Source organism: Passer montanus, unplaced genomic scaffold (genome assembly GCF_014805655.1).
Source record: "Passer montanus isolate IOZ18808 unplaced genomic scaffold, ASM1480565v1 scaffold21, whole genome shotgun sequence".
Lineage (NCBI taxonomy): Eukaryota > Metazoa > Chordata > Aves > Passeriformes > Passeridae > Passer > Passer montanus.
The window spans coordinates 164803-179414 of record NW_024366703.1 but is presented as its reverse complement, the minus strand read 5'-3'; the positions used below and the strand labels follow the sequence as shown (position 1 = coordinate 179414).

The following is a 14612-nucleotide window of genomic DNA, read 5'->3' as shown; positions in this document are numbered from 1 at the left end:
ATCTCCATTCTTCTCAATCATATCATTTCTGCTGAACTACAGTTTAAAGCTGCTAATTGTATAGTTTAAGGCTGGGGTCCCTCAGCCTAGACTTCCCTTCTGCTTTAATTTCATAATGAATGTTCTGGGGAAGGTGATAGAATAAAGTCTTTGGAGGCTGTGCAATTTTGCTTGAATATTTCTAAGGTGGCTGCAAAACTGTCGTCTTCTGGTAAACTCACTCTGAAGCTCCTCTTTTTGGCTGCCAAATTTTAGCCAATGTTCTCTGCTTTAATTGGAAAAATTTGCCTTTGCTTGTGTGTCATGATGGAGATGGGTTAAAAAAGTTGACACTTCTAAAGAGTCAAACTGGAATTAGAAGACAATTTGTTAATAAGATTTTAAATGCTCAGCTCTGAATTTTACCATGGACCCGAGTGGTAAACTTCAATTTTTAGTAAACTACTTCACAGGTAAATAGAAAAATTTAAATTTAGACTTAAAAGCTTCCTTGAGCTTGGTGGGAGAGCACTGCATCATGTCACACTGGTTCAATTTCCATCTACTCTTAGCAAGCTGTTAACATTTTTAAGTGCTTTTGTGCCAGAGCACTGAAATGCTTGAGTCTGTAGGTAGAAGCTGTCTCTAGAGAATTATGGGAGAAGTCAACTTTGGTGAGTGTATTTTGGGCTGTCTTATGGTCACCACTGTTGTATTAGTTCTTTCCTTCTGAAGAGAGTGTTTGTCACTCCAAAAATTGTTGGGAAAGCTTTCAATGACAGTGTTGAGGAAGGACTCTAACACAGCCTTGTGAAATGTCTGAAGCCTGAACAACAGAGTGGCTGTGGTGCAAACACTGGGGCTGATGTTCCCTTAGCTGCATGCATACTTCTCAGGCAGTTTGTTTTCTGCTGCAATGAGAGCAAATATCTAACACCACGGGGGCCATAGTGACTTCCTGTAAGCGTGGTGTGGCCTCGTTTGTTATTTTAGGTGTGCTGTTTGGTATCTGCTTGGGCATGTAATGATCTACAGTTGTGTTTCAGAGACCATATAATTGCCTAAAATGATTTTAACTTTCATGTGAGCATAAACTCCCCTTTTCAAGCTAGTTTGTTTTGAAGGTCTGGTTTTTGTGGCTTTTTTTCCCTTATCAGAATGCTTTAAATCTGTAAATCTCTGTGTAGTTTGTTTCACTTGAAACTACATAGCAAATGCTCTCCTTTATAGGAAGAGCATTTTAATTTTTTTCATTTTTAAGAATGAAAAAACTACTTAAATTCAGTGGAGTAGATGCAAGTAGGAGTTCATTCACCCTTAGAATTGCTTTGTGGCTGTGAACCCCTCACTTTGGATAGAACTACTGTTCTTTTGAAATGCTTTGTAGTTTCTGACAGGATTTAGAGACAGTGCTGTGGGGGTTTTTTGCTGCAAAGCAGTGGGTGAGCTCATGGTTTGAATTTAATGCTTTTTCTTGTGATCATCTTGCACCTGTACAGGAGCCCCTGGAGAATACGATGTGCTGATTGTGTATGCAAGTGACGCTGCTGAATGGTGTCAGTACCTCCAGAACCTCTTCCTCTTTACTTGGCGAGTTCGAAAGCATCGGATTCTGAGCTACCAGCTGGAAGACGACTCTGCCATCTCCCACCAGGAGCTGGACCTGTTCAGCAGAAGTCGGAGTATCGTCCTTTTGCTTTCTGCTGGGTTGGTGCAGAGTTTTTACGTTCCTCACATCCTGCAGAGCCTTCAGGAAGCTTTATGGCCCCCGTGCAAAGTAGTCAAGCTGTTCTGTGGTGTTACGGACTGTGATGACTATTTGACCTTTTTCAAGGACTGGGCTCAGTGGCAAGAACTCACAAATGATGATGAGCCTGATGCTTACCTTGCAGCTGTTGAGAAGGCTATTTCAGAAGGTAAGACCATAGCTAGGAGCTGTGATTTCTTGTGTGAGGAAGGAGATACATGGTGCTGTTTATTCTTATTTTTACACTGGTGATCTGCTTTACTTAAAGAGCAAACGAAGGCGAATTGTCCAACCCTTGTAAACAAGAAAGTTATGCAAGCAAATTTTTCTATCCCTTATTGGTTGGTCCCTAATTCAGAAGAAATGACCAGCAACTCAGAGAGAACTTCTGAATTTGAGGTTGTCTTGGGTGGCTACTTTTGAAGCAAATTGAAGATGAAAACTTTCTATATTTAAAATTCTGCCTGTAAATATTGTACTCTGCAGTTTATTGAACAAAATCAATGGAAAATGGTAATTTATTTATTTTAGGGAAAAGAATTATCTTTTTCTTCAGGCTTGTTTCTGTCATACCAGAACCATAATAAATCTAGTATGTATTCTCTAGCACTGGGCTAGAGAGGATGTAACCATACCATACAGTTCACTTTGTTACCTATGATGAGAAGGCAGAGATTAATTAAAGAATTGCACTGATGGCCTTAAAAATAACCCAGCCAATCTGAAGGTGATCCCCTTGTAACTAATGCAGAGGACTTAGTAGCACAGAAGTATTAAGAGCTGGAGATCACACAAGCCCAATGTACTGAGTTTTAATTGATTCCATATTTTCCTAAACTCTAGAAGAGCGTGTAGAATTCCTTTCTCATCGTTTCTGTTGAAATGAAGGTGGAGAGCTCTCTCCAGTCGTGCTGGTCTGGATATTTTTGACATTGCCATAGGTAGGGTTATACTGTTCTTTGTCAGCCTCAGCAAGACTGGAATCCTGTGGTTGCATCTTGGCTTAAGATTTATCTCTATTCCATGGCTTAAGTTAGGCAGTGTGTCTAGTGTTGTGTGCATAAAGGCTCTGGAGTCTGATGTCCCGCAGTTGGAGCTAAAGTCCTTCTCCATCTGTGCCACAAGTTAGCATGTGCTGAAACAAACTGTGCTTTGGTGTTATGTAGGTGTTTTGAAAGAGAGTTTGTGCTTTGGATTTTTATCGCTGTTTCTACATAACAAAAAAAATCAGTTTATTTTCTGTTTTCTCCCTTTAATAAGCATGCCTTGATCTCAAACTGACTCCAGCGTATCTAGAAAATACTTGACTGGGAGAAAAAAATGAGATAAAACTAAACTCTTTTGCTGTGGAATCTGCTGTAACATGTTCCAGATAGTTTGGTACACAAAGATTCGGAATTTCTGTTCTTTCGTTACTGTTATGGCAGTCATAGCTGATGTGGCTGTCACCTGCATGCCATGTCAAGTTTTTGGTTTGTGCACATCAGAGCAGTTGCAAAGGTGAGCCATCTGCTGTCACTGTGATTCTTGTGAAGGAAGAACCCCTTTAACATGGGCTGCTTTCATGGCCAAAGTATTTGGATTAATGTATCAGATCCTACTTCTGTGTGGGGAAAAAATTACTCTGTGACCTCTTCTATTGTGTGATTCTATACAAGTTCTGTGAATGGCCTCAAATGCAAATGTTCTGATGCTTCCCCTGAAGACAGCCCCAGGTGTACATAGTTCCTTTTTTGGGTGAAACTGTGAAAACTTTCTTCTTGACTGATAAAAAAAAATCTGCTGTATTATTTGGTTGCAGCATGAGAGTAACTTAAAATATCTCTCCCACAGAGAAATGCAGCCTCTGCTCTGGTCTTAGTTAAGATTTTTTTTCTGATTAAGGTAGCCCTTAATTCTTACAGCGCTTAGCAGAGAAAGTTCATGACCATATTTGAAATTGTTTGGGTCTGGGTGTCTTCCTCTGGGAAGTACTTCTCTTCACATGCACTCACCTGTACTTCTAATAGCAGTGTCAAAACTAGGCCTGGTGCTAAATGACTCAGCTTCAGCTTCCAAACTGCTGAATCCTGAGCTAGTGAGGCATGGTGCAGGGCTACAGGATGCAGTGAGGGCAAATTCTTTTCCAGAGGCTGCACACTGGCCCTGTGCAGGCTGCGCTGTTGCCTCTATCACAGCTGTTGGCTGTGGTTTGTTTAGGGCATCATGGGACTATGACACCCCAAGACATCACATGGTGAAACCTATTTTAATTTTTATTAGTTTAGTATGAATTCAGAAATGAGGAAACCTTTATCTGGCCTTGAGAACTTTTTTTTAAATCTTTGTAGGTCTGGAAGAGCTGAAATGTTACTCTACCTTCAGAGGGGCTCATTAAGAGATGTCAGAGGCCAAGGCAGTAAGCTTTTTTGGGAGGGAAATGGCATAAGAAGAACCACATAAGATGTATAATTCTTCCTCCTGTTTGTGTCAAGGAATTGAATTGAATTAAATTCCTGGCTTTCTTCTGTTGCACTGATGAAACCACAGATGAAACTTGAGAGCATATCATTCAGGTTGGAAGGGACCTCTTGAGATCATCTAAACTTTCTGCCCAAGCACGGTTAGATAAAGCAGGTTGCCCAAGACTATTTCCAGTTGGGTTTTGAATGTCTCTGCAGGTGGAGAGTCTGCAGGACTTCACAGCCTCTCTGAGCAACCTGTTCCAATGTTTGACCACCTCAAGAGTAACAAAATGTTTTCTTGTGTTCAGATGGAACTTCATGCATTTTCGTTTGTGCGTCTTGCCTCTTTTCCTGTCAGTGAGCACTATGGAGAAGTCTGGCTCCCTCTTTCATTTTTTCCTATCTTGTCCATATAATATTCTCCTGAGTCTTCTGCAGGCTGAAGAGTTCCAGCTCTTGCAGCCTCTCCTCTTATGAAAGTGTAACATTCTCCTAGTCTTCTTTTCTGCAGGCTGAAGAGTTCCAGCTCTTGCAGCCTCTCCTCTTATGAAAGATGCTATGGTTCCTTAATCATCTTTATGGTCCCATGCTGGACTTAAGCTGTAAAGGTAAACCTTGGAATAGCTACTTAGAATTTAAGGTCATGTTAGACAGATGTGCTCAACTGTTTCTCAACCCAGATAGGTGAAGTTGTAGTACATGTGAGATTCCCTACATCTTTATGTTTCTGTAATTATTTGATTATTTATTTACTTTTGCTAATAGTTGCCATTTACAGCTAGACACCTAAATTCACAATGTATTTTAAAGTTTGGCATGAGCTATCATGTGTTTATTTCTCCAGTCTCAGTGCTCTGTGGAGGAATATGTTTCAAGTACTTCTATCTCAGCTAATTGCACCCAACATTGACTTCTGCCAGCTTATTGAAGTGGCCTTGAAGATGTGAGGTGGTAGCATGCAGTTCTCTCTCCCCCCTCTTTGAAGGGGTAAAATTGAATGAATTCTTAAAACTATTTTTCTCTGTTCTATCTTGTTTAAACATAAGATGTGGTTCTTTGACCCTGCTCATTGAAGAGGAGCGGGTGAGCTATTAGTCAGCCCTCTGGGTGCAAATGAGAGCCCTCTTTGTTACATGGGAGCTCGGCAGCCTGGCTGGTTCTCACTGCCTGTCAAGAAGAGGAACTGTGACGCTCTTGCACAGGAGTTCAGGTTGAGAGAACATGCTGGTCACATGCCTCTCCAGGCATGGGTATACATGACTGATGCTGGAAAGTCAGAAACTTCAGAGAGTTAAAGCAATTGGAGAAACCTTAACTAAGCCCCCATGTGATACTGAGAGTTCTCTGAGAGAAAGGTATGGATGTTCTTATCCATCTGTAGCATATGGGATCAAGAAGTTAAAATAATCTTCCCAGCTGCAGGATTGATTAATTACTTGTCATCAAGGTGTTTCATCAAGTCCCAGTTTATTTACATAAAAAGCAATACCTCATGGGTTTTCTTTCATGGCATTATAAAATTCAAGCAGTGCTAGCATAGGTGCGTACTAACTTTCTAAATAGAGATAATGAAATGATAGTCCAGAAATAGTAAAGGACAGAAACTGTTGTGGTTAAGAACTTCGGGCTATTATAGTCTTTATGCACCTTGTAAATACTAAACGTATTTCTCTGTGGCTTGTGGTTCTGACAATCTTCTCACAGGTTGCTTTATGGTCTAAGAATTATTCTAGGTATCTGCTAAGGAGAACTGCAAGGCTTTAAAACACTTGCTTAAAGTAAGAGCCCAGTGGCCATCAGTGATCATATTTAAGTCTGGAGCAGCTGAAGTAATTTTTGAAAAATCTCAGTAGAAGTATGTGGTCAAGAAAAAGATGCTTTAGAGAGCAGGTCTGGAGAGATGTATGGAACACAATTCAGGTTATTTCACAGACCCTTTGTATGTACTTGGACAGTTGTTTTACTTCCAGGGTTGCATTTTGTAAGATTTTCATGGCTGTTTGTTATTACCTCAGAAAACTTTTGACACGTTTTTCAAAAGTGACTTGAGAATAACAGTGTATCTTGAGTTTCCCATGGGGAAATGTGACCAGTGGCATAGGCTAGAGTGCTGCAAAAGAGTGGCTGCCTCATTCTCCACCTTTCATCTGTCTGGATGATTTGGTGTGGTGTTGGACTACAAGAGTGGTATTCCAAGAGAAATTATATGAAAGAGAGGCAAGGCGTGACTGCCCTTGCAGTAGTAATGTGGTCTTAGATCTACTGGAGCCACTTGTAGAACCACACATTCAGTCAAACAGTGGCTGGTGGGATGTTTCCAGACAGCTGCCCAACTCTCTGAGATGGAGTTCCAGGTTTGTAGGCTTTTACAGGAACTGTCTTTTCTGTCATGCAAGCATTACACATTGCACTTAAAGTGAAGCAAGGAGGTACTGCAAGAGGAGATAATGAATTAGCAAGCTGCATGTTCATGTTTCTTACCTGTGGCTACTCAGGAAGACTTGAATCAGTGATGAATATAATGTGATTCTTGGCACCCTTGAAAGTCTTAAGAGGTGTGCATATGCCTTGTCAGTATGTGTTGTCTCTTTCTGCCAGAAGTAGTGGAAGTGAACTATTCCAGCCTCTCTTGCTTGAGATTTTGGTCATGTACACAATGTCTGGGTGGCTGGAACCCTGCTTCTTCCTCAATGTCTTCCCTATCTCTCTCCTGTTCCTGTGCACCCAGCTAGTTCTTTCAGTTTATACATTTGATCCAGTCACAAATTGACCACTAGACCTGCAAGAACCTTAGCAAAACTTGACATAGTCAAATACACCTTGTTTCCTGGATGCAGGATGAGAAATAGTTTATTATAGTTTCAAACTTTGCACGACATATGAAACATGACTATGCTTTTTTGCAGAATTGAAAATCTGTTTGCAGTTGCTGCGCTTGTAAATGAGCTGCTTGGGGTGAGGGGTTTGGAGAGAGGGGGGAGTTGTCTCATTTTTTTTGTTCTTTCTGGACAGTTTTACAAAGTCCTAAATTTTCATGTATTTTGTTCTTCTCACTTGTTGTTTTTCTGCACGCTTCTCTCCACTCCACTGAAACGGGAAGTGTTGCTACAGTATTGCCCAGTTCTGAGGGCTTATCACAAGATGTTCCTCTGATGCACGTTTATCTCGTTGGTGAAGCAGGGGCTCTGGTGTTAACATAATGAAAGATAACTTTCCCTGCTTTCCCTGACTACTTGTCAGTACTTTGCTTCTTGCAAATGTAGCTGTAGTTGCTCTGGGAGATTTAATGTCCTTACTAGCGCTTGGGAAAGGATACTGGCCAGTTGCAAGCTTCAGGTAAAAGCAGGAGCTCTCTTTGGGGGGGTCTTCCCTCTTGGTCTAAGCATTGTGAGGTCTATGCTTAAAGTCCAAGGCCTTGTGAGAGCTAATTGTCTCAACTGGTTGATGGACAGAATGAGAGGTGTTTGCACATGTCAGTGAGGGGCTGGTCTGCCCACACAGAGCTGAAGAGACGAGCTGTTGCCCAGCCATTAGCATTGATAGCTGGGTGACAGAGTGCTCTGGAGACTGCTGACTTCTTCCAAGCATTCACATGGCCTGTGGTGCGAGGGCTGACTTGTGAGAAACCACAGCTGTCGGCTCCATGCCGATAGCCCGCCAGCTTTGCCAGGAGGAAGTGGATGATAGGGAGAGCTGTGTGCCCTACAGCAGCAGCAAAACGACTGGCTGCTTCCTAGCAGTTTCTAAAGCTGCTAAATGCTCTTGAAGCACACATCAATGCCTGTGTTTTCCCCGGGCTTTTCCCTGGGATGAGCGTTTGCAGGACAGCTGTGCAGGGAGCCCAGCAGGGCGGACAAGAAGGGCATGAGGCTGCTCTCTGCAGCTCAGCTGCTGATGCATCCTGGAGGGGGGCACGCTCTTCAAGGGGAAATGTGGTTGGGTTTCTTGGACCGCATCTCCTCCCCTTGCTGCTATTCTCACAAGTATTTTACAGACTGTCAAGTGAGGCCTGAGGGAGCCTTTGTTTGAAAGAAAGGGAGAGCCTCTCATAACCATTAGTGTTGACCTACAGCACGTGCTCATGGAGAAGCTTAATTCAGGTATTCACTTAACTTTAATAAGTCTGTTGATCTCCTCAGTGATGGCCCCTCTAGGCTGGCTGTCATTGCAGTGTTATAACTGCTGAATCTGTATATGCAAATGGGTTCTCATTGCTCAAGTGTCTTAGTGGGTGGGAAACCTGCTCTAACAATGCTTTAGAGCATGGATATTATCAAATGTTATGGGATGGTTTCCTCTTCCAGAGCTTGCATATTCATGAGTCAGTCACTAGCACATGACTGGAATTTTGAGATGAATCATAGGATCACCTCACTGCTGATGTGGGAATTTGGTACTTTGCTATTTCAGTATTTTCTGAATGAAAAAACAGATGAATAATTCATACATGAAACTGAGTTCCTGTTCCTTCAGCTATTAATCCAATTACTGATTAACATTGCGTGCTTCTTCCTGTATTACCTAACAGCTCTGTGTTCACATGACCTCCAGGCAGTGAACTCTGTTACAAGAATGCAGAAGTGCAATGCCAGAACTTCTTAAAAGCTCTAGTTATTCTTTATTTGTTAAATTGTTTCTAGTATCCAATAACACCTTTAAAGTAGAGAGACCAGGGGGCTTGTTCTCTCTTTGCCTTCCCTCTTAATCTTGCTTGCTGTGTATTTTGTAGCTGAGATCCATAGCTTTGGTTTGATTTTTGTCTGAAAAGGACCACGTGTTGGCCAAGTGAGGTAAAAATTACCACACTAATGGTTCTGTCTTGGGTTGGGGATGAAGACCTGAGGCTCAGGATGCTGGCAAGTGTCCATTTGTGCATATGTTGTAGGAACATCAATGTGTTACTGTGTTTTGGTCATCATGGGCTTTCTCATCTGCTGTGAGCTTAGTCTTTCTGATTTAGTCATATTGGAAGTAACCAACAGATTACAGAGACACTAATCTAGTAACAGTTGCCTCTCCTCCCCAAAAGATATGGCATCTTGCTCTGCATATGCCAAATACCTGAATTGATAGCTATCATATAAGGGAAGGATGTGGTACCAATGCTTTTTCTCCTCTATGCAACAGGGCAGCCTGGCACCCCCAGGCAGGAGTAGTCCGTGTTTCTCTAAGAGAAGGATTCCCAAAATGTGTCTGGTTCTTGCAGCTGATGACTTTGAACAGTACCAATTGAAATACTGAGTTTAGGAATGTAATGCCTCAGTTAATTTTCTAATACTTGGTACTGGTGTGAAAATCCCGATAAGCACCTTCAGTACAGCCTTCAGCCTTGTGTCAAAGCAGTTGCTTAGCCAAATCTTCAGACTTGGTTCAGCATTAAAATCTTTTTGCTAAATTACATATACGGTTCTAGGTTTAAGAAATGTTGATGTTAGTGGTCATGCCTTATTTGAGCTTCAGAGCTGCACATTTTTGGCTCTTTTCTTTCTACAGCAAACATTAACGTGGCAATCTACTTGTACTCATGTGAGTAGGCTTAATTTAATATGTGGAGGGATTCACATACTTAGTTAAGTGTGTGTGCACCAAAATTTGTGAAAAAAATTTTACCTGAATGATTTGCTAAAGTTTTGTGGCTTAAAACTTGTCTCCTGAAAGCAAGGATGATTTCTTATAATTCCTAAAATCCCATTTAAATGTATTGAAAATACCTTTTAAAGAATTGTGTGACAAAGCACTTCAAATATCCTAAGTTTAAGTCTTTGGTAGTAATAATTATAATTATTATGAAGACGTCTACATTAAAGTTCTTGGCTGACTTGTAGCTTCAGTTTGAAACTAGGAAGACCTGAACTCCTAATGGTGGCCCACTTATAATTATTTTGGCTCTCTTGATTTGTGGAAAATTGATGTACTTGGAGATTGGGGGATTCTGAGTGAAATCTGAATTCTTGGCAGCTTCAGTGTATGGATGCAGTAGGTTTGACAGCACAGTTCATCACTTAGGTCTTTCTCATCAGGACTGAGCATTTTAAATAGAATATTTCTTACTAATTTAAGAACAATGACAGTCCAAGTCTGAGATTTTATCTGGTAAATAATTTGTACTACTCTTTACAGATGTGTTTTTTACTAAGTAGTAAATAACATGTAAGTTCCAAAATGTTGTCTTAAAGCCTTGACTGCTTCACAGGCTTACAAAGTTTGGGAAATTCTGATCACAGCAGATAATTTTAAGAAGTCGTGACACTCTTCTGACAAAGTGGAGTCAGTGACTTTCACCTTGTGTTCTGGGAGATGGGGGGGGCTGGGGGTGAATGGTGTAAACCATGTGAATCAAGAAGTAGAAACTAGCTAAGAAAGTGTTCTATACTAAGTAGTTACGTAATTGTCTTTGGTTTCCTTTCTCTAGCTGAGAAGAGTATTTCCTGGCAGGGATAGATAATCTGTTTTCATTTTGGCTGGATTTTTTCCCCTGCCAGTGGTATCAATTCAGTTTGTTTGCACTTCTGTCAATATCCATGCTGGTTTTGGGAAATAAGAGTGAGAACATTGTTTTCTACACACATATTGTAGGCTTACATGTATTTATTCTGTTCTTGATTCTGTTTAGGTAAAGTGCTGTTACTTTTCAATGCAGAGGTTCTGGTACTTTTCAGTTTCACTCTTGTATAGATACTGGTGCTTACAGTTCTTGCCCAAGGAACAGAGTCCCTTCAGACTACTGCTTCATGTTTTATTTTTTGATGCAATAATCAAAGTTAGGGAGTTGGTTAAACAGCACTGAGAAAACTAAAGATACTACTGAAATGACAAACACTGGTTTTCACGTTTTATTTTAGGAAAGTAGGACTAAAGGCTGCTGTCCATCTTACAGTATATCAGAGTGCTGCTTGAGTCAGATGAGTTCAGATACTGATCATTCTTATATTAGACATTCACATGATGACTTTCCTGTTAACATGAGGAGACTGTCCAGCTCAGCAGAGTGCCACTGTTTGCTCCGTAAGCATATTCAGTGCTACTCTACTGCTTTCATGCCCTTAATTTCCTCCTCAAATCCTCTTAAGGGGAAAAAAATGAGGAAACTCTGTAGTTTCCCTTTCTTCAACTAGATCCCCTTTTCTGAGCATTACTTTGAGAGGAATGGTGAGTTCCATCCCACCTTCACAGCTGTTTTTCAGGATGGATGTGTGTGATAAGCATTTTCACAAAGGGGAGTGAGGCAGCAGGACTCTCTGTACTTTATTTTAGACTCAGGCTGTGACTCTGTGACTGATACAGAAACGGAAGACGAGAAGAATCCAGTTGACTCCCACAGACTTGCCATGAGTGAAGAACATGGATCATCCAGGAGCACTGGGGACTGTCCAGTGGTGCAGCCCAGCCGCATACAATGTGGGGTACTGTATGTCCACTCCTTGGGCTATGTTCTTACTGTGAGCTGGTGCAAATCATTATGCTGCTTTGTAATGTTCAGCTTTACAGGCCTGGAAATGAGTCCTGAATTCTTCTGTCACCTTCTTTCTCAGCCCCCTGTCCTCCATGTCTCTTGTTTCATGGGCTTGGCTCCCTAGGCCCAGGAGTAGCTTGGTAATGTGCAGTGCTTAGTGCTGTCTAGGCTGTGATGTCACCTAATGACTGTCTCATTAACATGGCTGCTTGGCTTGGGTGCTTTGAGACTGGTTCACACTCTTCCCTTCTTCTGTTCTGCTGGCAAGTGGGGTAAGATGACTGTAATGAACTAACTCCACAGTCAGTATCCAGTCTAATATGACAATTCTGGTGCATGCCTTGCAAGTGACCCTGAAAAGCTTGCATCATGGCTTCTTGTCTGAAAACCAGCACTTTTTAGTATAGCATCTTCTCAGATGGAAAGAGTCCAAGTTTCTTTGTTTTGTTTCTATTTAGAATGTGGCTGTGCTGCTTAAGGTAAGAGATGGATAGAGTTGAAAGTAAATAATTTTATAAATCTACCCCAAATCAGGTTTATAAATCTATCTAATAAATCTGGAGTTCTATCAGTTTAATGCTTCTAGGGAGAAGCATTAAACTGATAGAGCTGATAGAAGCATTATAGAAGCTTCTTCTATACTGATGCAAGCTGTAGCAGAAGCCACTTGCCCAGTTAGTCTGTGACTGGAAGATGCTCCTGAAAACAACTCAAAACTGTGAAAATGGTAGATGATAATTGATGTGTTAGTTGCAATGAGAACGAAATCCCTAGAAAATGGACTTAACCAAGTGGTTTTGTTTTGAACCTGTGTGTTGTAATGCCTTTTGTCTTAGGTGCAGACAACAGTTTATATTATCATGAAATGTAAACTGGATGGTGAAATGAAAACTGAAGTTGAGTTTTCTCCAGAGAATGCATCCTCTGTGCGTGTGCTGGCTGAGATGGAGAATGAGTACACAATCTCTGTGCAGGCTCCAAGTAAGATGGACTGAGATTTTTTTTTTTTCTCCCTCTCCTTCCCTATTGCTTCCTTTCTATCTCAACCTACCTGTCCTGAGAAGTGCCAGGGGCATAAGGCTAAAGATTGCAATGCAAAAAAACTTGAGCCCAGAAAACATTGAACTTGCATTCTCACCTGTGATACTTCTGATGAGGAACTGAGAGAGTCTGCTGCTTGTGGGCTCTGTTTTCCCCTCAGCAGCAGTAGGGTTGCAGGGTGGAAACACCTTGCTGGGACTTCTGAGAACACATTGCAGCTTGTAGAGCACTTTGAACTTAGCTGTGTGTTATGACCACCACCATAGTAGCATTGACAGGGCACCAAGAGAGAAGGAAAGTGCCAGTAAATAATTACATGACTATAATGGCATTAAACGGTGTTTACTGTGTAGTGATCTCTGTAATCAGAGCTGAGACTATTTGTTCTGACTTGCCTTTTAATTTAGATATGTTCTGTCACTCTAAATATTTACATTTACAAAACTGAAAGGTGCCTAAACTTTTAAGTTCACTGAACTTTAAAGGACTAATTTCAGAACCTTTAAGATTGGTATTATTTCCCAGCATTATTTTATTTAATCTGCTTTAGTCTGTCCTCTTGAAGAGTCATTCTGCCATTCTGTCTGAGAATAGAGACTAATAGTCATTAAAGCAAATCCCACAAAGTCAGTGAAGTGGGTTGATTTTAAAGAAGGTGACCTCATGAACATATAAAGGCTTAATTTAATATCGTAAGTCAAGACTTACTATAGAAACACTGACCTGGAAACTAACTTGTACTTTGAATTATAAACATGACCTTCACTTTGATGGAGTGTACAGTGTAAGCTCTGAGGTTTCTAACAGTAAGAGAAATACTTTTTAATTCCTTTGTGTTATTAACTGTTTCATAATTTCCCAAGCTGTTAACAGGGAAAGACTAATTTTAGTGGGATTCAAAATATCTGTGTTTCAAAGAGGAAGTTCAGACTTATAAAATGCATATTAGGTGAAACATCAAGAAGCTCTAAATTGCAGGTAGAAGATAATCCTGTGCATGGGTTAAGTTGCAAAGCTGGAATTCTTTTTAACTGATTTTATTCAGAGGCTAGTGAGGCTGACAGAGGTTGCAAAATCTGTAGTGACTTTTCTGATTTCTTTTCCTTTCTTTCCCAGCTCTTTGTATTTATGGTATGGCTTTATAGACAGTTCCAGAGAAGCCAGGGGTGAAGAGATGTGTGGCTTTCTAGTTCAAGGTGGAGTACTTTCAACATTAGTGATTCAGTCTACTGTTAGCAGAGGACCTAGCAGGTTATGTGCATTGACATAGCTATAAGGAAGGTAGTTCCAAAGTACTTTCCTACCTATAGTTCCAAGATCATGACTCTTCTCATGACTTTTCATGAATTTAATATAGCAGAAACTGTTTGGATATACCACCAGATGGATACTGAAACTCCTCCTGTCCTCACAGTATGTCATGCAAACTTATGCCCATTGTTTGTGCTAATGGTTATTTTTGCTATTTCTTTTCAAAGATTTAACCTCTGGGACTGTGCCCCTGCAGATATATTCAGGGGACTTGATGGTGGGAGAAGCAAGTGTCACTTACCATACTGACATGGAGGAGATCAGCAATCTGTTGGCTAATGCAGCCAACCCTGTACAGTTCATGTGCCAGGTAAGGACTTTAGCAATCAGCTGCTGTGGAAGCCAGCTCTTTCAGAGGCTATACAAGCATGCATAAGCAGAAGTGCTTGCCATGAAGTAGCTCTTCTGAAATGAAGAAATGCAAGGTTATTTAGGGATTTTCACCTAACTCTAATATCCCCTTTTATTGAAAGCATGAGTGTTTTTTCTGTCTCTGGAGCACATAGCTGGCTAAGGTGAGTCAGGTTATCAGATGAAGAAAAAAAATGCAGTCAATCAACACCTACATTTAGGCCATGATGGCTTCAAAAGGTTGGAATGACAGAACTTGATATAACAGAAAGTACTATAAAGAAAT

The 14612-nt window shown here is 40.9% G+C and overlaps 1 protein-coding gene across 1 annotated transcript in view; it reads left to right on the top strand.

The window, feature by feature from the left end:
- PIK3AP1 (phosphoinositide-3-kinase adaptor protein 1) overlaps positions 1-14612 on the top strand; it is a 35417-nt gene that overhangs the window by 4225 nt on the left and 16580 nt on the right. The window contains exons 2-5 of the mRNA XM_039708733.1: positions 1479-1895; positions 11425-11573; positions 12460-12604; positions 14143-14285. Of these exons, the coding sequence (XP_039564667.1) occupies positions 1479-1895; positions 11425-11573; positions 12460-12604; positions 14143-14285 (854 nt within the window). The remainder of the gene's footprint in view (positions 1-1478; positions 1896-11424; positions 11574-12459; positions 12605-14142; positions 14286-14612) is intronic.